The 25,336-nt window shown below is 40.4% G+C and overlaps 1 protein-coding gene across 1 annotated transcript in view; it reads right to left on the minus strand.

Annotated features, from left to right (window-relative positions):
- LOC145346377 (oxygen-regulated protein 1-like) overlaps positions 1–25,336 on the minus strand; it is a 208,018-nt gene that overhangs the window by 177,014 nt on the left and 5,668 nt on the right. The window contains exons 3-5 of the mRNA XM_080193537.1: positions 21,571–22,227; positions 10,678–10,831; positions 233–6,145 (exon numbers count right to left, since the gene is read on the minus strand). Of these exons, the coding sequence (XP_080049663.1) occupies positions 233–6,145; positions 10,678–10,831; positions 21,571–22,209 (6,706 nt within the window). The 5' untranslated portion in view covers positions 22,210–22,227. The remainder of the gene's footprint in view (positions 1–232; positions 6,146–10,677; positions 10,832–21,570; positions 22,228–25,336) is intronic.

Consider the following 25,336-nt stretch of genomic DNA (forward strand, 5'->3'; position numbering starts at 1 on the left):
TGTGTTTAAGAGGAATAGTTTGTTATTAATTGTCAAACTTCTTGCTGAAAGAAATATTTTATTTCATCTAATTTTATTTTGCAAAGGCTGGACCTTATTTTGGCATTGATCAGAAAGCATTATTATCTCAGCTGAATTCTTTCTTTCGCTATTTTCCATTCATGGGGAATGACAATACTTGTAACCATTCAGAATAAATCCCCTCACTCACGGTGCTTTCCCTTTTATTTATTGTGTTTTTCAAGCTTTGTCTTGTGCCTTTCACAAAATGGCTCTTTTTCAGAACTCACTGTAGCCCCGTTTGTACTGATATTCCCAGAAGACGTGGTTTGGCCAATAACATTGTCTTCCAATAAAGTAATAGTGGCATTATTATTTGCTGTGCTTCTTGTATGAAGAATGTATGGATCAGTGTGTTGACCTGAAGAATCTTCCACTTTCCGAGCTTGGAATGATAAGCCATTTTTCCTTCCTTTGACTGCTTTCATTTTGTTTTCTATTGCCTGTTTCATGAACCACTGTTCTATTATTCCTTTTATATATAATTTCTCAGCCTGAATATTAGAACAAAATGGCTTGTCTTTGTGCTTCGATTCTGTTTCTTCAGTGTAGACGGGAGCTTTTAATGTTTTAAGATTAGCACCCAAACATTTTGCATCAAGACTTAATTTAATTCTTCTAACGTCATCCTCAAAATTTTGAGCATTAAACCAATTAGCTATGTCACCGATAATTTCATCATTTAAATGTTTACTTAATACTGAGAAATTTTCTTTTCCAGTTATTAAATCATTGCACTTCCCAATGTTAAAAATATCTGCTCCATTTTCCGAATGAAATATCCACTGATTCTCCGGATCTGATTTTTTCTGATATACAAAATTTCTGCTCTCCTCATTGCCTGCTTCAATGACAGTTGTCAGAATAGGACAGTACTGGCCACATAGAAAACGATGCTTATCCAGGGACCCTGGATTTTGAAGAGTTCTGGCAGTTTCTCTAGATGGCTGCTCCACCACAGTCCCTTGAGCTAACGGCTGGACCATGGGACTCACTTTGTTGTCAAACATATGAAATTCCACTGAGCTAAAAGATGAGTCACTGTCATTCGCTTCAGCATACATCCCTGTAGGCCCAACAGGAGTTCGAGCTGATTGTTTATTGCTGTCATTCTTGTTGGTAAGATGGGAACCACTGCAAATATGGCTATACTGATTTTTTTCACTGATTAAGTCTGGGAATGGTTCTGAATCACTCCCATGAGACATGTTAAAATAATTACACATAGGTCTTGATTTTATCCCCTCCTCAATATCTGTTGATGACAATTCAGACAGTGGAGGACCGGAATGCATAGCATTAATGTGTGGGTATGCAGAATCATCACTTGCTGTATCAACTGACGTTGTATCTAGGTTTCCATACATTCCCAAGTTTAGAGGAGGAGACTTTCTTATTAAGTGGTTTTCTTTTAGAAACCATCGTCCTTTTTCAATATACACACCATCATTTTCAGATTGTGCACTGTTGTCTTGAGATTTGTTAAATGTGTGGCCCTTATCCAAGCCTGAAATGTGTAACGATTCATTATCAATGCCATATGTTCCAGCAGTGTTTGATTTATCACTACTTGCGGATATTTTACAAGATGCGTTGTCAGTGGTCCTAGTTTGGAAAACTGCTTTTGTCTCTGCACAGTCACTGGGGGTCAAGTCATTTGCCAAGTGTTTTGATACACAATGTGATTTGCCATACAGTCTCGCAGTAGCTTTTCTCACAAAGTTTGCAGAGAAATGTCTTGTTTTTACAAACACTTCGTCCTCTCCCTCCGTTGTCATTTCGTTGGATGCTTGGGAATTGTAATTGCTTGCAATACTGTTCGCACTTTCTTGATTCTCTTCAGACAAGTCAGATGTCTGCTGTCTTTCTAAACACTGTTTGATATTATGATTTAATGGTACCGGCGGGTAAATACCTGGCAATAATTCCTTATGACCAACTTCACCTTCAGCGGAAGGGTTCTCACACATTTCTTTTGTTTTTGTCAGTTGCTGATTGTCAGTCTTTTTTCCATTCTCAATATCATTGCTAGAAGCCACAGAAGCAAATGGTGAAAGTCGGCAAGCAGGTATTTCACAACTATTGCTTTTGTTTATACGTTCTCCCTGACAAAACATATTTCTGTGCTTCGGTTCACTTATATCATTTGCTAAAGACGATTTGTGACACAAGGAGCTTTGAAGAGAGATCCTATTTTGAAGAAACACTATATCGGAAGCTGCTGACAATTCATCTATTTTTTCTGTACTGTTAGCACACGTAAAGTGATTGCTAGCTTCCTTGTACTTCAGGTTTCCTGAGTGTCTATTTTCATTATTATTTATGCAGTTGATATAAAGGAATTCTTTATTTTTAGCAACATTTTCTGGTCTCATATCTTCAATGTGTTGTAAAGTTGCAAACTTCTCCTTCGGATCATCACCTCTCTCAACTGTTTCCTTCCCAGCCCATTCTTTGGTCATAACTGTTGTTTCATCAAATGTGCCGTTACCTAGAAACAGAGAATCAGTTTCTATCTGACTTTCTAACATATCAGAAAAAATAGAACTGTCTTTAGAACTGAGGAGTTCAGAATCATTGTCACCTGATTCTTTTGTGTTGTCTTCTTCTGTTGAATGAACGTTAGCATTAAATTTAACTTCTTCCTTTTCTTCTGTTTCATCAGCATGCTCCGGCTGTTCAATTAAATTTTGCATGTAAAAATACTTCTCATTTTCAGCAGCTTTGATCAATTGCGGAGCATCGAATGAAGAAATTTGTTCAACACCTGAAGTTCCAAGCTGTACAGAACATTCAATTTGAGGGTCATTTTCAAAAGCAGAGCAAGATCCTTTGTAATGTTCATTTTTCCACACTTTTACTAACTGAGAGGCATATTTCTGTAGATGTGGAATACTTTGTTTTAAATCATCAGTTTCTTGAAGTTTGATAACACGCCTTATGGACTGCAAAAATGTTATTATCTCAGAACACTTACAATTATTCATCAATAGCTTTGCATTGTTGGATGAAGCTGGAACATTATCATTCAGGTTCATTATTGCTAACCAAGCAAGTAGGACCTTTGAAGATGTGCTCAACGTGGTGGCAAGATGTTCTGACATATCAGCTCTTTCATAAGAATTCTTGAGACAAATGTTGTTTCTGTGTTCAGAATTGCATTTGATCACAGCAAGCGTTGACTGCAGCTTGCACAACACCTGGCTTAGGTCATGTTCACCAAAAGGGTCCTTCTCTTCAGCCATTTCAGAAACGAGTCCAATGTCAGCTTGGATTGCAATGTCAATTGTTTCTTTTGCAAAGTCAATCGCATTAAGTTTGTCATCAATTACTTCCGTAATGGTCCTGTGCTGAATCTCATTTGGTATGGGTGCAGGTTTACCCTCTCCTTCTGTGACACTTACTTGCCTTTGCAATAAATCATCACTGTTGCAATCATCTGATACTTCATATACCTTTTGCATGTCACCAACAGCTTGGGCTGATACTTGCATTAACCTGCGTCCAGCTGGAACCTCTATTTCGGATTTAAGCTTTTTGGTTTGATTAATAAAATCAGAATCATGGTCAGACAATTCATTTGATTCTTTGGTAATATTACTGGTCAAATCATCAACTGTCTGCTGCCCTTCAAGTTGTGTTTGTGGATAAGATTTAAGATTGAAATCATAGCACACCGCATCAGAAGTTCCTGACATATTTAGCCTTTCTTGCACAAAATTGTGTGCTTGAGAGCTATCAGCATTATATAATTCCTGCTCCTCTTGTTGCATCAAAATAGAAAAAGGTTTTAAGCTTTCAGTATCATGTTTGAAATCATGTTTCCCGACTGCAGTTATATTAAATAGTCTGCTATTTTTCCATTTCTTCCTGCGAGGATTAGAAAAATTTTGTTGGATGTCACTTTCAATGGAGCAACTGCTAACATCCGGGATTTGTTTTATATTTCCACCTGAAATTGAATCAGGATCAATTTCTAGTCGAACTGAGGAACATTCTGGCAAATCAGAATTTTTCTCCGTAGTAACTGCACTGTGCTGAACACATTCTTCATGGTACAGATTCAATTCTTCTGTGCAGCCTATTATTAAACTGGTCGGTTTACCCTCTGAAAAAATATCTTGGCAAATGTTTACCTCAGATATATTTTCATTTCTGGAGGATGTTACAGAACTGTTGCTGATGGTGTGAGTGTCTTGGTCCTCCATTTGTTGTAATTTATAATTCAGTGATTCTGTACTGCAAGGTCCTTTTTCTGGCAGTAACTGGGAAAGATCAGAGTTTGTTTCTTCTTTAGGAGGTAACAACGCTATGGAATCATGAGACACAGGACTATTGCCACTTCTTTCAACATGAAATGTCACTTTGCTTTCATTAGACATCTCACCAGGATTAAATTCAGTACTTTGATACTTGTCAGTGTCAACCATTTCTGTTGCAATTTGACTATCGCTGGGAGCAGTGCAATCATCACTCAAATCAGTTTTTTCAAGCTGGTCTAGTAATTGAGGTTGTTGTGAATGACTGCTATATTCTGGGCCAAGCTCTGTATTCTCACTTGTATGGTTACTGCAGTTTTGCTCATCCACTCTTGAAGAGAAAGCTAAACCATCGTAAATCTGACATGCCTCTTCAGCTCTGCAAAAAGCTCTTTCCTCTTCATCTGTAGGTGACGAGTCATCCGAATCTGTGTTAACTGGCATCTCCACCTTATCAGTAGTATTGGTGCAATCCTGATTCCTCACAGAAGCAGAACTTCGCAAACACTTTGAGACACTGTTTAAATCTTCCGAAAATACAGACATTCTGGCTTGACAAATCTCAGAACTGCAAATACAGTTCATGTTTATGTCCATTCTTTCAGTTGATGTGTGTGAACACCCTGTTCTGGATGACAAGCTAGTTGTTTCCTTTTGAATCGACGCAGAAGATCTAGAATATTTGAATGACGCACTCATGGATCTCTTTACATATTTAGTCCCTTGTTTTGAAATGGGGCATGTTGCATCTGCAGATGTAGGTCTCAAATTTAGCTTTGCAACATTGTTATCCATGCCATCACACCCACTTTCTTCCCAATATTGTAAGAACATATTTCTAGCATCTGTACTTTCATCGTGGGAGTTGATCATTTTCAGTTCAGTGAATTGGTCTGCATGGCACCACCCTGAGTACTTTGAGGAGGAACTTTTCCTAACAAAAAAGGTGTCTTTATCTAGGATTGTTTTCTCTTCTCCCTGATTATTCACATTTACCTCTTCCCATGTTTGTGACTTGTCAGAAACTGCGTCACTACTTCTTTCACAAGATTCCTTTGCATTTGATATTGAAAAACATTCATTACAGTTCTCTACTATGCTCTCTCCAAGTCCTGACCCATCCAGCTTTGAAAGTTGAACTATATTTGCACCAATCTCTGTGTCAGGATTGGCAGGCATGCTTTCCAGGCATACCTGGTCCTGTGTTATCTTCCCATGAGCAGGATCTTTTAATTCTGCCCCCGGTTCAGGAAGATCTACATTTGTGTCTAAAAACTTATTTTGCCAGATGTCATAATGTCCATATTTAGCATGTTCTATTTGTCTTGTGCATTTTTGAGGTGTGAAAATATCATGGAAGTCTTGCTCATGGCCTAAATTCTCATTGTGCATCACTTCAGAATTAAGGTAAGAGCGTGCATTAATAAGATCTGCTGATTCGACATTAGATTTCAGTTTTGCTTTGTGAGTATTAAGCTTCCTGTTACATATATTAGAATGACTAATTGTACTAGTCCATTGTATTGTCTCTTTCTCCTTTATGTGGAGGTGTACTTTCATTTCTACAGTTATACTGCCATCCTCATTCACAAAGACGGACTTCTCAATGTCATCTTCTGATGGTATCACAGACTTTTCTTCCCCTGTGTAAATGTAATTCTTGTAAGCATCAGTTTCATTTTTAGGTGAATGGAAGCTGCTTCTTAAAAGGTTTTTACTGTCATTCACATAAAATTTATCAGAAGATGTGGAGTAACCCTGAGACTTTGAGCTGGAAGGAGAGACTGAATTAATGAGCCATTGTCTTCTCCCTAACTTTATCCCATCTGCACGCAAAGAAGATGAAAGATGATGAAGGTGAGACAAGGATGAAGAACAATGGGAGGCAAAAAAAGAATAGAAAAGAGAGAAATAATTAGAAATGTCAGCAAAGAAACTAAAAAAAGCATTTACATTACTATTTAATTTTTAGATGAAGAACAAACATAAGATATCAGAAAAGATAGAATATCAAAAGAATAGTATCATGTAATTCCATTTATAGAAAGCTAGAATTCAAGCGTTTCAGCCTCAATCAGCATTCTTTTGATCTATACAACTTCTAACTGATTTTTTTTTTGACATTTGAATGCTGAAGAAATTACTCCAGGATCATAGAATTATAGAAACATACAGCACAGAAAAGGCCTTTCGGGTCCACACCAACACATTAGAAACACCTGAACTCCCTCTTAATCCCATCTGCCAGTACTTGGCCCATAACCCTGACTGTTACGATATGGCAAGTGCTCATCCAGATACATTTTAAAGGATGTGAGGCAACCCACCTCTACCACCCTCCCAGACAATGCATTCCAGATGATCACCATCTTCTGGCTAAAATATTTTTTCCTCACATCCCCCCCACTAAATCTCCTGCTCCTCACTTTGAACCTATGTCCCCTCATGACTGATTCTTCAACTGAGAGGAAAAATTGCTTCTTATCCATTCTGTCCAATGCTCTCTTATTCACTTTGATCAGGTCGCCCCTTAGTCTTCTCTGCTCCAACAAAAACAATCCAGTCTCCACAACCTCACTTCATAAATTTTCCTTCTCAGGCAGCATCCTGGTGAATCTCCCCTGCACCTTCTCCAGTGCAATCACATCCTCCCTATAATGTGGCAACCAGAGCTGCACACAGTAGTCCAGCTGTGGCCTTACCAAAGTTCTATTCAATTTCAACATGACTTCCCTGCTTTTGTAAACAATGCCTTGATTGATAAAAGCAAGTGTCCTATATGCCTTTTTGATCACTCTATTAACATGCCCTCCCGCCTTTCGAGATCTGTAAACAAACACAGGATGACAAATTGGTCACTTATACCATGATTACATTTTTTAGCACTTGATTTTAAAACTTCTGTTATGTTTCTAAAGCTGATCTCCCAGGCAAGCTAGGTTAGAGAGCAGCGAGATAGAGGAGATAAAGCAGAGGAAGTGAAAAAATGGACAGACAATGGGGGAAATTTTATATTGTCCCAGGAGCATGCTGAGTCACGCACAATGCCATGGGTACAGCAGGGAAGGGTCACTCCACCCTTGTCAGGCAGATAATCTGCTGTCATTGGGAGTCCCATCCTTCTTAGGGATGAGGCCCTACTTTCAAATGATGTCAGTCAATCCTACAGTACCTCCTGGAGTGATGGGCACTTTGCGACTGTACCCAGCACAGAGAAGCAGCATGGATACGGGTGACAGGATTGTTTCTGTGGGGTGGGGCCCTTGATGTAAAGGGTCGTTTTCACAGGCCATGGAATGCCTGATAAGGTTGGCCTACCCAGACCCTGAGTTGGCAAGGAGGCTACCAAGTCTCCCCTTATGACATAGCACAGATAAAATGCCAGTGGCAACAGCTAGAGGCCTTTGCGTGGCCTTTAAGTGGCCACTTAAGGGCTTCAGGTAGCCTCACTGTGGGAAAGTCATTCTTGACCTATCCCATCACAAAGAATTTCATAATTTTGGAAAGGTGAAGGGCATTCCAACACTCCTACCAACTCCCACCCTTAACCAATGGCCTCCTTATTTCCCAACTCGTTCCCGAACACCCATTAAATTCTGCCCAATAAATGCAAGGGAAGAAATAGGGAAAAGGAGGAGGACAGGAGAGGATGAAGAGAAGTGGGTGGTATGGGGGAGACAGGCAAAGGAATGGATAGGAAAAGAAGGAAAGAGCAAGGACAAAAGATTAGCGAGAAGGGAAAAAGGGAAGAAGGCAAGAAGAGCAGAAGTTAGATGAGTTGGAAAAGGGAGAGAGGAGGGAAGAGGAGGAGAGTGAGATAGAAGAGGGAAGAGAGAAATATTCGATGAGAGAAAGGAAGGAGTGAGTAGGACAGAAAGGATGAGAGCAAAGGCAAGGGAGGGAAAGGGGGGGAAGAGGGTTGTGGCAAAAGAAAAGAAAGCAAGGAGAGTGGGGAAGAAAGATAGGGAGAAGAAGAAGGGGTCTGGCAATGGGGAAAATAATGTGCAAAATAAATGGAAGAAAGTAGAATGAGGCAAAATAAGGATTCGGGAGCAGAAGGGACAGGTGAGGAGAAAAGAAGAGACAGTATAAAAGGGAGTAAAGAAGAGACAGGAAGGGAAGAGAATGGGACATAATAAGGAGAGTGAAGGTAAAACAGAAAAGGAGGAAAGGGTGGGAGAGAGAGGGCAAAGAAAAAAGAGAGAGAGCGAAGGAAAAAAGAATGAGGAAGGCAAAGCTGAGGATGAATGAGGAAAAAGTTTTGGTAAAAAGAGGGAAGAGTAGAAGAGGGAAGAGTAGGGAAGGGGGAGGTAAAAGATGTGATAAGGGAAAATATTAGGAGCAGGCAAGTGGGAAGAGGGTAACATGTGGGGTAGAGAGGATGTGAGGAGGAGAGAATGAGTAGAAGGAAAAGAGGAAACCTTGAAGGAAGGAAGGAAAACAATAGAAGAAGGGGAAGAGAAAGGATGAGGCTGGAGAGAGCTGGAAGATAAATGGAGATAAGGAGGTTGGGAGAGGAGGTGGAAAGGGAGTTTGGATAAGGGTGAGTATGTCTCAGGGTCTCTTTTCTTTCTTAAGCAGTAGCATTTTGTTAATTGATCTCTGCCTCAATTGTGGGTTCACTAGCTGAGTTCTTCCTCAAAACCAGGGTATGTATGTGATCTTCTTTTAGTACAACTGTTTTTTTTCTCCAGTTCATTGACTATTGTATCCATGGATAATGCATTTCTTGATCTCTTTTGAGTTCCATGTCTTCTGCATTTTGCAACTTAATTTTCAGTACCACCTTCAGTACAACCATGTCCAGTGGGAGCTAACCATATTTATCTTTCATCTCATTCTACTATATTTTAATATTTATCTCCAGTTTCTCTTTTCTCCTTTAAGTGGTCATGAGATCATATATAGCTATGCTCACTGTATCACTTAAAGTGTAACTCCTATGAAATGTTGCCACCATTCAGTGTTGGCAATAGATGATAGATCACTGCATCAACATGGTAATTGTATTTGAGTGGTACTCTGGGAGTCATCTCCTGAGCTTGTGTTGGCAGTGAATACGTTTGACCATCAGCAGCAAATATCAGGTATGCTGTTTGTGATTTTCCAATATGTTGGCAGATTGTTCCCCAACAGAAAAGCAAACTTAGAAAAATCAATTCCTTAAATCAATGGGGTAACTCTTTTTTTTCTAAACAGGCACATTATTTGAAGAAGGAAATCATTTCACACAATTTGCAAATTCTATCACAACAAATAGCAGCAATATTGTAAATTAGATTAGACATGATCTCATTGACTCGTGGAAAAGGCTCAAGGGGCTAAATGGCTTACTCCAATGCTTCTCAAGTTTAAGTTTATTCATTTTCCTCACAAGGAGGCTTATGTTAACACCACAATGAAGTTACTGTGAAAATCCCCTAGTCGCCACACTCCAGTGTCTGTTCGGGTACACTGAGGGAGAATTTATCATGGCCAATGCACCTAACCAGCATGTCCTTCCGACTGTGGGAGAAAACTACAGCATCTGGAGGAACCCACACAGATACGGGCAGAATGTGCAGACTCTGCACAGTGACCCAAACCAGGAATTGAACCCGGGTCCCCAGCGTTGTGAGGCAGCAGCGCTAACCACTGTGATGCTGTGCTGCCTAACATGAGACAACATGTTAAAAACAATAATTGTTGAAATTATCTGTTCCTGCACATCGATGCTCATGCATATATTAAATTGCTTGGTTCCCCTGTGCTCAAGCACAACAGATATTAGAATACTGGGCAGGCGGGAGACCATGCTTAGGAAGGAACCCGTCTGACTTTCCTACCTTGAAAATAACAGATAAATTGACTGTCTTCTCCTGCAGATACGTGCTCTGATCCACCTGATTTTCCAAAACTCTGATCCACAAGTACATCTTCACTGTCAGCAGCGAGGAAAATCTTACTTTCCTCTTCCAAATTCACCGTGTGGAGTATAACAGCAGATCCACAAGGTTTTGAATTAAAATATTTCAAGTGTTGGAATCTTTAAATAAAAATGCAATTTTCCATGTGACTAGTAACTGTAAAGTTGGAATAGCTGGTTATAAACTGGGATGAGTGGCTGGACTGCTATCATTCTTCCCCAAGACAGTTCAGTTTTTCAGATCACTTAGCAACCAAGACGATGCAAATCCTGGAAGCAGCTCCCCTAGTGGACAAGCTGAGAGACAACACCGATCATATTTGTGGAGAATCCTACTCTCCCAATTGTAGAAATTACCATTATAATGAGGCTGGGGAAAAAAGTATAACAGAGTAGGAATGTTTATTTGTAACACTATTATCACGTATATGGATGAAAGAAAAAGAGACTTACGGCCTTTCTTTTCTGTTCTGCTGACATTTTTATTCTGAACGCGAGTGGAGATTGGTGGTGACTTTGAATCAACGTATTTCCTCAGCCTATAGCCCTCTCGGCCAGCAGCAACCACAGCTTCAAACTTATACCTCACTGGGTAAAGAGTATCAATCTGAAACAATCAAAACCGAGGCACTTTAACGTACAGGCAAGGACTGTCGGAATAACACCAAACGTTTACCTTTATATGTCTAGTATTGTTGAGAAATAAATGATGATCAAAGAAATGTAATAGGTACAGGTTTTGACCACAATCCTAAACTCAATATCTTCCCCCGCATCCAATATGTTGCAAAGACTCTTTCTTTGTAACTCTGAAGTATCATCTCTCATGGGAATAGAGAAGGCACACAGAATTAGTATTAATGTGCTGGAACAGGGTCCTAGAAGGATCAAGGACAGAATCTATCTGGTCAGAGTTAAGAAACAAGAGAGATATCTTGCACTACTCAGTGCATTCTATGACCACTGACTAGTGGGAAGGACATAGAAGAACAAATTATCAAAGAAATTATATTGAGATGCAAAACCACATAGGAGGGGGGACTTTACTACGCTAATGTGTTCTGGGACAGTAATAGTGCAAAAAGCAGAGAGGGGGAAGAGATCCTAAAGTGTATTCAGGAGAATTTTCTAGATCAGTGTGTTTCCAGTTTAATGAGGAAAGAGATATTGCTGGATATTGGGAATGAGATGGGTCAAGTGCCAGTGGAGGAAACATTCAGGGGCCAATTATAGTATTAAAAGTTTAGGATCGCTATGAAAAAGTACTAGAAGCAACCAAAATTATTATAATCAATGTGGGGGAAAACTGATTTCAGTGGTGAGAAAAGAGCTAGCCCAGGTAAATTGAAATCAATGATTTACTGGTGTAACTATAATGAAACAATGGACTGCCTTTGAAGAGGAGATGGCTCGGGTATAGTTGAGGTACATTTCTTTGAGGGGGAAAGGTAGGGCAAACAAAGACAGAGCTTCCTGGATCATGAAAGAGATAACCAGTAATATGAAGATGAAGCAGAAAAAGGATGCATTTGACAGCCATCAGGTGGATGAGAACTAGGCCGAATATAAAATATTCAGAGGGGAAATGGAAAAATGATAGAGATGCAAAGAGACAGTACAAGAAAGGACTGGAAACTAACATTAAAAAAAATGCAGAAGACTTCAATAGGCTACATAAAAATAAAAGAATAGTAAAAGACCAATAAGGAGGTTTATGCATAGAGGCAGATGGCATGGTGGACACAATAAGGGCCAAAATTTTTTGCCCCTTCCTGCCATCAAAATGGCTGGTCCTGCTGATGGGGACCCCCGCAGCACATTCCCCAGTGGTGGAGGGCGTGGGCATGCAAAATCCCATAGACATCAGCAGGACCGGAAGATCATCAGCAAGACTGGATGATCCTGCTGCCTGCAAAAGGCCACCAGAAAACATGCTGAGGGGCAGGGTGGGTGGGGGAAAATCCTACCCATTCTTCACAAGGGAGAAGCTGCTATCAAAGTCATAATTATAAAGAAAGCAGTTGAGACACTGGGTGAGCTAAAAGGCTGATAAAGAGGATATACTAAAAAAGATGGCTGTACTTAAAGATGGTAAGTCATCAGAACTGGAAGATACAGGGAAACAAGGGTTGAAACTGTGGAAACACTGGCCATAATGCTCCAATCCTCCTCGGGTGCAGGAGTGTTGCCAAAGGCTTGAAGATTTGTAAATGGTACACCCTTGTTTGAAAATAGAGCATAAGAGTAGGACTGGCAATTACAGGCCTGTCAGTTCAATATCGATGGTAGAGGTAGGAAAGTACTTAGATACAATAATCTGTGGAGAAAACAGTCAAATGGACAAATGTGGATTTATTAAAGAAAGCCAGCATGGATTTGTTAAAGGAAAATTGTATTTAACTAAATTGGTTGAGTGTTTTAATGAAACAACAGGAAGGGTTCATGTAATGTGTTTGATGTGCTATACATGCACTTCCAATATGCATCTGGTAAAGTGCCTCAGAATAGGCCTGTCAAAGTCAAAACCCATGGAATAAAAGGGATTGTGCCAACATGGACTCCAAGTTGGCTCAGTGAGAAGAAGCAGGAGTAATGTGAACAACTGTTTTTCACCTGGAGGAGTGTTTACAGTGGGGGTGTCCCCTACAGGTCAATAGTAGGATCACTGATTTCTTGATCTAGTGATAGGCTTCAAGAGGATATAGACAGACTGGTTTAATGGATGGACAAATGGCAGATGAAATTTAATGAGCCTAAAATGCAAATTGATTCTGTAATACTCATAACTTTAAATGTTTAACTTCATATACAACTCAATGTTGATGTCCTGCTGAGAACTACATTTTTAATTGCTGTCAGATATCAGAACTTTTTCATGCTTTGGATATAATTACGATTTTTGTAACCTTATATTGCTTGTTTTTTATATATAATTTGACAATCTAACACAAACCATTTCCAATCTTGTATACATCAACTTAACTTAGTCCTCCTCAAACATCTTTTCTCCTCACCTCACCTCCATGCTGTCTCATGACTCCACAGCTACTTGCCTCACTATAGTCATTGTATGGCCTTTATTTATCAGATTCTCCTCTCATACTGAACCAGTCAAGCTGAGTGTACTAAAGATTAGGAAACAAGTATGTGAAGAGATATGGTGAAAAGGCTGACATATAGCATTAGGTCACAGTTCAGCCACAATTTCACTGAATGGTGGACAGACTCAAGCAGCAAAATGATCTACTCCTTCTCAGTTTATGTTGCTCCATTATTGCTAATTTCTCTTTCACAAATTATGCTTCCTCTCTCCCGCAATGCCTCCATCTTGTTACCTCTCTTCTGACTTTCAATGATTTCCTGAATTCTAATTTTTTGACTAGGTTTTTGACTTTAAAATGCAATTTCCCTTCCCTCCCTCCTGCTCAGTGTCGATTATTTGTCTGTTATCCTAAAAAGCAACTTCCATATGAGCAGCAATATAGCTATAACATAGTGTTATTGTCATTGGACTAGTAGCCCAGGGCAATGCTTTGGGGACCTGGCTCTGACTTCCACCACAGCAGATGGTACAATTCAAATTGGATAAAATATGGAATTAATCTAATAATGACCATGAAACCATTGCTGACTATCATAAAAATCCATCTGGTTCAATAATTCCTTCAGGGAAGGAAATCTGCCATCTTCACCTGGACTGACCTACATGTGACTCCAGATCCACAGCAATGTGGTTGACTCTTAAATGACCTCAAAGTAAGCCACTCTGTATAAGAGCAATTAGGAATGCGTAACAAATGTTGGCCTTGCCAGTGACACCCACTTCCCATGAAAGAGTAAAAAAATTTGATTCAACGTTCTTTATACATGTTCCTTTACAATCGGCATTCTTATGGAATGTACTCCTAATGCTTCTGGGTTTTTTGTGGTAAAGCAGAAGCCTTTCATCTTCACTATCTGATGTCAGGCTGTGCAAGTGTACAACCATGCCGTTTTTTTCCTAATTTATTACATATTCCTTCCTTTTAATTACCAATCCTTACACCATCTGCTGAGCTGCGTGGTTTGTTGCTTATGACATCCTGTTCACACACCTCACTAATCCTTTATACTTCGAAAGTACTATAAATATGCTGCATGCCACAAGAAATAACAGATGGCTGGGCAGAGCTTTGTTAACTACAGATGATCATATGTTCATTTTGGGTTCTTTAATGCAACGGTTTTGTAAATTGCAAACCAAAAAGAAACTGCAGCCATTGTAAAAATGCAATTCTGAATGCAATAAAACTTTTAGATGACACTGAAAACCGACATCCACAAAACAATGGAGACTTAGGCTTGGATTTTTGCAGAGATGGGATAACTCAAAAGCTACTTAAAAATGGCAGGCAGGACCCAGATTCTGGGTTTCCCACCCCGATTCCCGGTCCTGGCAATTGAACTCCTGACCTAACCAGTTCCATTACAGGTTAACATCTCCTAGATACTACAATGTTCATGGAGTTTGGCCAACTTCTCCATAATTCATGGTTCATGAGCCCTCGCAGAAGTCATGAACCATAGTCTGGATTCAACAGCCTTTCGAAAAGTAAATCCTTTTCACAACCTATTCTCTCATCTACTTTTGTGTCATCATCTAATTTAGCAACTTACATATGGTCTCTTCATCCACATCGTTGATATAAATTGCAAATAGTTGAGGCCCCAGTACAGATTTCTGTGGCTCTTCACTAGCTAAAGTTTGCTAACCCAAGAATTACCCATTTACTCACTGCTTCATGTTAGATAATCAATCCATTACCTGTGCCAGTATGTTACCCCCTAAACCATGACCTCTTATTTTGTGTAGTAACCTTTGATGTAACACATCGTGAAATGCCTTGTGTAAATCCAAGTACACCACAACTTTTCTTGTTACTTCCTTAAAGAACACTAATAAATTAATTAATCATGTTTAATTTAATTAAATATGATTTCTTTTTCACAAAACCATGTTGATTCTGCCTGATTGCATTAAAATTTTCTGCGTGCTCTGATATAACGTCCTCCACAATTGTTTCTATTATTTTTTCAAAGACAGGCTAATCGTCTTTTATATTTCCTTCTCTTCTTGAGCAGATGAGTTACATTTGCTAATTTCCAATCTGATGGGATCTTTCCAGAATGTCAATGTCAACTCAACACCAACTCATTCTCCCAGCCACACTCCATGACTCCTCATACTCTCCATGCCAAATCGATACCAACTCATGCCACTTCCATATCCATTTATCCAGTATTCACTATGGATGTAACCAATGATCCATATAATAACAATGGCAAGCGTGGAACTACTGAGAAAATTAACACTTATTCACAAACATTATTTGAATAAAAACTACTGATTTTACAATCTTATATAAGTGTCAATCAGACAGAGTATAAGTAACAGAGGCATCAAACACATGACACATCTATCAAAAATCTGATTAACTCAATTTTGAATATATTCAATGATCCAGTGTCCACTGCTCTCTGGGGAAGACCATCCCAATGACTAATTATCTCCTGAAAATGGGAATTCCTCCTCATTTCAATCGTAAATGGAGAACTCCATTTTAAAAATTTCCCCCCCTCAAGGGGAACCATCCTCTCAGCATCCATCCTCTCACAACACCTCAGAATCTTAAACATTTCATTAAGATTATCTTTCATTCTTCCGTGAATGAAGTATGTTCATTCACATACTTGTGAATGAACATACACATGTTCATGTGTATGTTCATTCTTTACTCATAAGACAATTCCTTCTTTCCACAAATCAGCTTTGTGAAACTTCTCTGAACTGCTTCCAATGTAAGTATATCCCTTCTTTAGGGAGGAAACTGAAACTGTATCCACTACTGTAGATGCAGTCTCACCAATGCCCCGCACAGTTGCAGTAAATCTTTCTTACTTTTATACTCCATTCCCCCTTGCAATTAGGAAAACCAACATGAAACAACAAAGTGTGAATTGCAATTTGTTATTCAATTATTAGCAAATTAATAGATTTTAGGAGCTGCATTATAATTTGTGATCATTACTCAAAGATGTAACAGAAAAGCGTGGGCCTGATGGATGGAAGGTCATTGGTGAAGCAATGGGGGATATGTGTAGAAAATATTACCACTTGAAGAGAAATCCAAATCAAGAGGTTGTAAGTGCAACCCAACAAGAAATTCAGAAGAATCCTCTTTATTCATAGTGGTGAGAATGTAGAACTCTATCATTTGAGTGGTTACGGTAAAAACAGAGGCACATTTAAGGGTCAGCCAACTGAGTTCATGACGGAGAAAGAAATGGAAGATTATTTTGATGGGATGAAATAATATGGGAGAAGATTTGTGTCAACCACAGAAACTGGCGAATGTTGGACCAAACAACTTGTTTCTGTGCAATAAATTCCATATGATTTTATTAATTGTTTCATAATCAATAATTGTAGAAACTCATGTTCTTGCTAAATAGTTAAATAAAAGTGGCATCAGAGAAATTAATTGGGGAAATCAGATGGGCTGGGATATAGATTCTGCAAAGTATTAAATTACAAACAGCTTTGAAAGAAGAGGAATTAGTTCATGAATTGGATCTGAGTGATAATAATTTGGATTGAAAATAAATTCTAGCAATACATGAAATAATTAAATTGAGATTCATTTAAAGGTAATGCTTTAGACAAAGAAAAATTGGGACAAATCAGATTAAAATGTATCTGGCATCCTTGTTTTTTGTGTCAAAGTCAGGAGTGGAATTTACTGAACTCTTTAATACATTAATTAATTCAAGAAATGTGTGTTTCTCAAAGTGCAAATTAAATGTGATCCCCAAAGAGAGAGGAATTGGGTCTAGAATTGAGTCGCTTACAAATAAATTAATTAAATACCCTTCAGAAAATGCCAAAGGGGAAACGGTCGCTCACAAATGCTGAATTGCGTAAATGAAAATAGTTATCTCTTGATACAATTGGGAGACACCGGAAATGCAGACTTGTATGTTAACATTTTTGTCTTTTTATTCCGCAGGTGGAGGTCCACCTTGTTGTCAAACAAGGGGCATGCACACGGTGGGTCGTACGTGGGCTGCTCTTGGAGGTTCCGGGAGTGGCCTAGTACTTCGTGTCGGTGTGTGTGCTTGATCCTGGACCGGTAGACGGGCGCCGCAACAGCTCAGTGACTAGCACTGCTAGCTGTGCAGATACATGGATTTGGGCCTGTGTCTGTGGGAGTTTGCGCATTATCCCTGTGGTTGCGTGGGTTTCCTCCGGGCGCTCCGGTTTCCTCCCACACCCCAAAGATGTGCTCTTAGGCTGACTGGTATACCAAATTGACACTATTCTCCCCTGAATCTGGCTAAGTTAGGGGTTCCACTCGCATACACGCAGGGCAGGGTAGGTGTAGGAGGATGCGGCGGCGCGGGCTCGTTGGGCCGAAGGGCCTGTTTCCCGTGCTGGGTTGTTAGAACATAAGAACATAAGAAATAGGAGCAGGAGTAGGCCATCTAGCCCTTCGAGCCTGCCCCGCCATTCAATAAGATCATGGCTGATCTGTCACTGCTCAGTTCCACTTTCCCGCCCTCTCCCCATAACCCTTAATCCCCTCTCTTATCAAGAACCCATCAACCCGCTTCTTAAAAATATTTAGCGAGGCAGCCTCCACCACTTCAACGGGCAGAGAATTCCAGAGATTCACCACCCTTTGAGTGAAGAAGTTCCTCCTCAACTCCGTTCTAAACCACCTCCCCTTTATCTTGAGGCTGTGCCCCCTAGTCCTACTGTCTTTTTTGAGCGGGAAGAGTCTCTCCACCTCTATCCTATCCATCCCATTCATCATCTTATACGTCTCAATGAGATCTCCCCTCATTCTTCTAAACTCTAACGAGTACAAGCCTAGTTTATTCAGCCTCTCCTCATAGCTCAATCCCCTCAACTCCGGTATCAGCCTAGTAAACCTCCTCTGCACTCCCTCCAGGGCCAAAATATCCTTGCGCAGGTGCGGCGCCCAAAACTGCACACAGTACTCCAGCTGCGGCCTCACCAATGCCCTATACAGCTGCAGCAAGACCTCCCTACTTTTATATTCAATCCCCCTCGCTATGAAGGCCAGCATCCCATTCGCCTTCCTGACCACCTGCTGCACCTGCAAGCTGGGTTTTTGCGACTCATGCACAAGGACCCCGAGGTCCCTCTGCACCGCCGCCTGCTGCAGTTTTTCGCCACGTAAGTAATAGTCCTTCCTACCATCTTTTGTTTGTTTTTGATTGTGAGCAGGAATAGGCTAATAAAGATATGTAAGAAATAAAAAGTTAAATTAATCAATATTCCAACATTAGAAGATCATATCTTTGCAAATGAAAATATCAGACAATGTTTGAGCTGGTGGTTTCAGTTGCCCTGAATGGATTTGGAAGTTAAGGTTACTGAGAAGGTTCTTGGCCACATGGTATAGGGCAACACCTGTATGAAAAAGTTATTTCGGCATGACAAAAAAATGTTTTTAAGCACAACAAGCACTTGTGTGAAAGTAGCATTACGCTATAATAATACAGAAAATAAAGTTAAAATCTAAAGAAAGTGTATACTGTATGCAATTTTTTACAGATAGCATTAATACGTGACGTGATAGAATTTGAGTTGCTTCCCAAACTTCTCAGCTTCCAGATGTGTTAAGTAAGTAATCAAATAGACATAAATATTGTCAATCTCCAAAAGCAGTTGTGGTTTTCTGTGATTGAAACACATGAAGCCATTTTGTTTCTCGGAATTTCAGAAACGTATTTCATCAAATACACATTTGATTCCATAACCAATGCAACCTCTACAGTTCCGCCATATCCAATCACGAATACTGGTGGATAACTAAAGAGCTAACTGGATGAAGAGGCTTCATAAGTATCTCCATCCTCAATGGAGAAGGAGCCCAGAACATCAATGTAAAAGATAAGGCTGAAACATTTGCAACAATATTAAGCCAGAAGTGCCGAATGGATGATCCATCTTAGTTTCCCCCGACAAAGGTCTCTAGCTTCCCAGAAGCCAGTTTTTAGCCAATTCACTTCACTCCAAGTGATATCAAGAAACAGCTGAAGGCACTAGATACAATAAAGGCTTGGACTCTGAAGGCACTCTGGCAATAGTACTGAAGACTTGTGCTCTAGAACTGGCTATGCCCCTAGTCAAGCTTCTCCAATACAGCCATAACACTGGAGTCTACCCGGCAGGATAGAAAACTGCCTGATATGTCCTGTCTACATAAAGGACAAGTCCAACCTGGCAAGTTATCACCCCATCAGTCTACTCTCAATCATCAGCAAGTGATGGAAAGGATTGTCAACCGGGATTTGAACTTAAGATCTCTTGTAAATGTTCTGATTGTAACAACAGTAATATACCCTAGATACTTCCTGGCCTGGAATAATGTCAGAGCCACAATGGTAATTGAAGTTTGATGCCATTCTGGAGATAGCAATCTTCTAGACTGAAGCACAGACTCACAACCCTTTGAAAGTAGTTCCTCCTTATTTCAGTTTTAAATCTGCCAGCCCTGATCCTAAAACAATGACCTCTCATTCTAGATTATCCCGCATGAGGAAACATTAGAGCACAGTGCATTATTGCATAAAATACAACTCCTTCACACAATTTTATCAACCTTTATTTGTTTAACACCTGGCCTTTCGAAATGAAATGAAATTAAATTCAATGAAACTAAGCCTATTCTATCCTGATCTACTGTAACTATAAGTTCTTTAAAGATAAAGATGCCCAAGTCCTATTGAAAACGGGACAGCATTCAGCATGCAGGCATGCCATCATACTTTTTTAAAAAAGGATTACATCCACGAAGCCCAATTTTACCATTCACGCCTGTTTTCGGGTGCGAAAACTTGGTAAAGTCGAGCGTGAGGTGAATAGCGTGATCCGCACCCACCTCTGCGCCAATTCCCCCTTTACCAAGGCTCGAAAATGGCCACGATCAGCACCATGCGTGACGTCAATTTAAATGCATTTGCGTACACTTAAATCAACTTAATGAGCTGGATGCCCAAACCTACCTGTAAAGGAAATACCATCACATTCGCCCATCCAGATTCGGTGCAAAACAGTCATGCTCGGCAAAGGCCAGTTTTGGTCACTCCAGCAGCTCTCTAACTCAGATCGGTGGTGGGAGGGAGAGGGGCAGGCCAGAGGGATCTTTGATGGGGGGGGGGGAGGGAGGAGGAGGAGGAGGCTGGTCAATGCATCTCTGGTGGGGGGGTGGTTTAGAGGTGGGTCAGATCATTCTTTGGTGGGGGGGGGGGGTGGAGGAGGAGGACCAGATGGATCTCTATTAGAGGGGGGGGAAGGGCACGGGGGACAGGGACAGGTGGGGTCCGCTGCTGCTCTGTGGGTGATCACTGGGGGCGGGGAGGGTGAGTAGATTAGGGGGACAGTTATGTTATGAGGGTGGGGCAATGTCTGTGGGGGCCATCGCTCTCTGGCCATTTTTATGCTTTTTGTGGCCCAGGAGCGATGTGCCAGGGGAGCGTTTTTCAATACTCTGCATGCACAGGTGAAGGCTCCATCCACAGCTTGATTCACTTTCCTGACTTTTTGTTTTCAGGCTGAGTGCATAAGGGGGCACCTGAGAACAGGGTTTCCAAGTCAGATCTGAATCATGCCCAGATTCAGCACTTAGAATCAAAATGGCAAAATCGGGCCCATGGTTTCAGAAAGCAAAAAAAATTCTTTTACTGATAAAATGTAATTTCATTAAGAATTATTTGTAAAATAGTAGCCTACTTCTACTTTTGGGAAACAATTGCTAGGACATGCCTTTTGATGAATGAATGAATGCATCTGAATATTATTTTGTTTGACAAATTATCCAAATAAAATTGAACAGAATGGCTGCAACATTAAAATCCACAGTATCCTTTTCCCAAGTGAATACAAGATTTTTACATCTAATTTTTACTCCTTTCATGTGCATGATTAGGGTATAGAATTAATGGTGCACATGGGCTGCACCAGGTTTGGATTAGCTGGGATCGAGAAGTTAGTTTTTTGTTCTTTGTCCTTTTTTCTCTTACTGTTTGTAATATTACAGAATTGTGTCTGTTCCTCATATTTTCAAATGATGTTTTTATCAGGTTATTTTATTGGTTCAGTAAGGAATTTACTATCTATTTGTATTGTCACATTGAAGATTTCACTTCTTTTATTACTGGGATATATGTTGATTCTTACCAAAGGCTGCATTTTTTGAGTCTCCCACAAACTCCTGAAGCACCAAGAAAGTGCATTCCAAATTATGTACAAGATACTTTTCAATAGCATCTACTTACCCTTTTCCCACTTGTGGTGTACAACTTTAGTACAGGAAAATTCATCAGCTCACTAATATGGTACAGTAGAACCTCAAAGTTCTGCATTCTGTCCCTATTCAAAATTAGATTACGTCTGAAACTAGGATCACCATTTCTGAAAACAACAAGCTTCTTTGGAATTCCTGTGGCTAGTGTTAAGTCCGCGTGAAATGACTTGGAGGCTTTCTGTCTGATCTGTCGTGATACAAGCTCCTCAGGATTATAAGATCTGCTAATAAACCAGGGGTCTTGTTTCCGATTAGCTAGCTCAAGGTTAATAGGTTTTACTTTCCGTTGGTCGGAGCAAATGTAAGAATGTCCATCTTTAAGATCTGAAAGACTCGTCACACTGTTGCTACCACGAGGTGTGGCAATTGTCCGTACCCCAAATGGCAACGGAATCTTCTGAGACAAATTATCTAATAAGGAACCAAATGTCTTAAACATGTGATTGTTGATGCTCATCCTAATCGCAGGAAACTGTGGGTCGCCACTTTTATAAAAGTATATCTTTTTCGCTTTAACAGGACTTGTAATTTGGAATCCACGAGGAGTTGTAGGCTTCTCATACTTGGAGATCTGGGCTTCTTCAGAGTCTGAAGGTTCTTCCTCAGCCATCTTCCACTAATCAGCGCTCTGCAATACAGCAACAAAATAGAAATCAACACCAAACATATGCCATAATATTAGAGATAAAGAAAGTGCAAAAACAGAAGTGAAAAACATACTCTAGGTTCATGTACAATAATGGAGAGGATGACAAAATGGAATACTGAAAGGTTATTGGAATGATGTCAAAGAAGCAAGAAAGCAAAGAGAAACTACAAAACTAAATTAACAAAGACTTCAACAAGAAATACTAAATACCTAAATGACAAAAGGAAAATAAAGATATAGATAGTGTCACTAAGGAACACACATAATAAATTAAAGTAGAAGTTTATTTATTAGTCACAAGTAAGGCTTACATTAACACTGCAATGAGGTTACTGTGAAATTCCCCTAGTTGCCACACTCTGGCACCTGTTTGGGTTTTCAGACTGTGGGAGGAAACCCAACCAGACATGGGGACAACATGCAAACTTCACACAGACAGTGACCAAGCTGGGAATTGAACCTGGGTCTCTGGTGCTGAGGCTGCAGTACTAACCACCATGCCACTATGCCACCCCACAAGCAATGACAGTAAAATTACAAAAAATATTAAATGGTCACATTACGTCAATATTCACCAGAATATCTAACAAGGTAAAAATAGACATTCAATTATAAAAATGTATTTAAGTTTGATTTAGTAAAAATGGTCCAGAAACAGCTACTTGAAGGTAAATCAGTAAAAATTGACAGAAGGCATCAAAACAGCTGGCGTAGCCAATCACACTGAACTTGATAGTCCCGAGTGGTACACACCAGTGCTGATGATCTCAACTGGGCCTTCAGTTTGGAACAGTTCTCACTCTTTGCAGAGGGCATCATTCCACCAGCCAAACCAGCAGATTGGTACCAGCAGACTTAAAGCAAAAGGTACAGAGGACAAGGAGCAGCAGCAGAAGGTTGATTCCAAACTTCAATGTCAAACAGTCACCACCACAAAACTAGGAAAAACTGCAGCAATGAAACTGGAGCTTCAACCTGGCATGCAAAACATGCAGCTGATCCTGAAGCAGAAGAGAAGCAACCATCAAGTTCCCAAGAAAAAATACTCAGTGGGGAGGGGGCACAAGTGCACATGAAGTACAGAGCGCAGCATTAGATGTTAAACTCAAGGATAAGGAAGATACAAACAAAAAGGAGATAAACCTTTAACTTCCAGGAAGAACATAATGGACTCCACTGAAAAAGAAAAGACAAAACCACTCCATTAATGAACAGAGCAAACATTCCCTCTAGAAGGAGAGAGATATGCCAAGAAAGGAAGACAGGTTGTCGATAATGTAAAATACAACACTGAGACGCACAAGAAGTGAACTAGATGTTGACACCCGAGTGTCAGAAATACCAGAGTATCAGATATGACAACTTCAACTCAAGACCAACAGTGTCAGCCAAAAACAGTTGAGAGTACCACTCCTTGCAACTTGAAAAGAAGATCTGAAGAGTCAGAAAGCCAGACCATCTGAGTCTGTAAATTCAGAAACTAGGGGGAGAAGGACAGCATGTAAATATTCTAAATATAATTGCATAAGGACTTGGGGGAGATTTGATATTAGAGCGTTCAGGACTCGAAGGGTTAATGCGGAACTGAGGAAACTACTGCCCACATTATAATGTTGAGAATCACATGATGTAATCAAGTGTAGCAGTGAGTCTGGTAGAAGTCAGCCTGGAGATTGCACCAAGTCAGGAGTTTATCATGTATACATGTATATAGTTACATGTTGTAAACAGTTATTGTACAATCCTACAAGTCTCTAGATCTCGTCATCAGGCAATGTCAGATTCTAGAATCATAGCATCCTTACAGTATAGAAGAGGCCATTCAGACCACCAAGTCTGCACCGACTCTCAGATAGAATATTTTACCCAGGCCTTCTCTTCTGCTTTATTCCTATAACCATAAACTTTTACCATGGCTAATTCATCCAACCTACACAGCTTTAGACTGTGGGAGGAAACCAGAACACCTGAAGAGAATCCACTCAGACACAGGAAGAGTGTGCAACCTCCACACAGACAGTCATCCATGGTCAGAATTGAACCTGGGTCCCTGCCACTGTGAGGCAGCAAAGCAATCGTGCCACCTTTACAAGATAATAATTACACTGAAAGCCACTGGGCAAAAGGCAAAATAGAGTGACAAGAATTTTCAGGAATGACAGGATATACTTATCAAGAAGGGGTGAACAAGTGGTCCTTGTTTCTCTATAAAGGAGAGAGTAGAGGGGTGATGGCTTGATCAAGATATTTAGGGTGTAATTCTCAGGCTCAGTTGTCACAGGTGTAAATCCATTGTGGCCACTAAACTTGTGAGGGGGCCATGACAGGATTTGTGGCAGTGAGATCTCAGTTCGAGATCACCGCTGCCTGCGATGTAATCAGGTTCATGCTGATATGAACTTGATTTCCTTTGATTTGAATGTATTTAAATACCTTTCAATGGTTTAACGCCATTACTTCCAGCCACCCTCACCAGCATGATAACATGCCAGCGGGAATCACCATTGGCTTTTGGAAATAGGGATGCAGAGGTGAGCATAGCCTTCAAGTGGTGAGGGTCATGGCAGGGCAGTGTCAGGCAACACCAACAGTGCCAGGTTGGCACAGCCAGAGGCAGGCACTCTGTGTCGCCCCAAGGTGGGGTGGGGTTGTTTCCTTAAGTACTGGGGGGAGTTGATAGATGTTGGAGTGAAAGGGAGAGTGACAGGATACAGGGGAGTTGCCCTTCTTGGGTGAGGGTGAGGTTATTCCCTATGCCCATCGATGGCCCGGTTATTTTCGGGAGGGGGGGGCCTATAACAGCTTTGAGATCAGAGGCCCTTCAAAAAAGGTGCTTTGCCAGTGAGTTTAGGCCTCGTCCCTATAATCCACACCAGCACTTTGAAATTGCATGGGGTGTTTGATCGGTGACAAAAGATATCTGTGAAGCCAATGTGTGTCACACAGCTTTTCTCACCTGATCCAGCTCTCTGTGCAGAATCTTACCCAAAGATGGGGAAGTGTCAGGAGCTGACTGAAAACTGGGGTGTTTATCATCAGAGAAACTTCCAGGCAGGTTTCCTCTCCAGATGTCATGGCACTTTGTGAA

This window comes from Carcharhinus amblyrhynchos, chromosome 8, assembly GCF_965287045.1.
Source record: "Carcharhinus amblyrhynchos chromosome 8, sCarAmb.v2.hapA, whole genome shotgun sequence".
NCBI classification, from domain to species: Eukaryota; Metazoa; Chordata; class Chondrichthyes; order Carcharhiniformes; family Carcharhinidae; genus Carcharhinus; species Carcharhinus amblyrhynchos.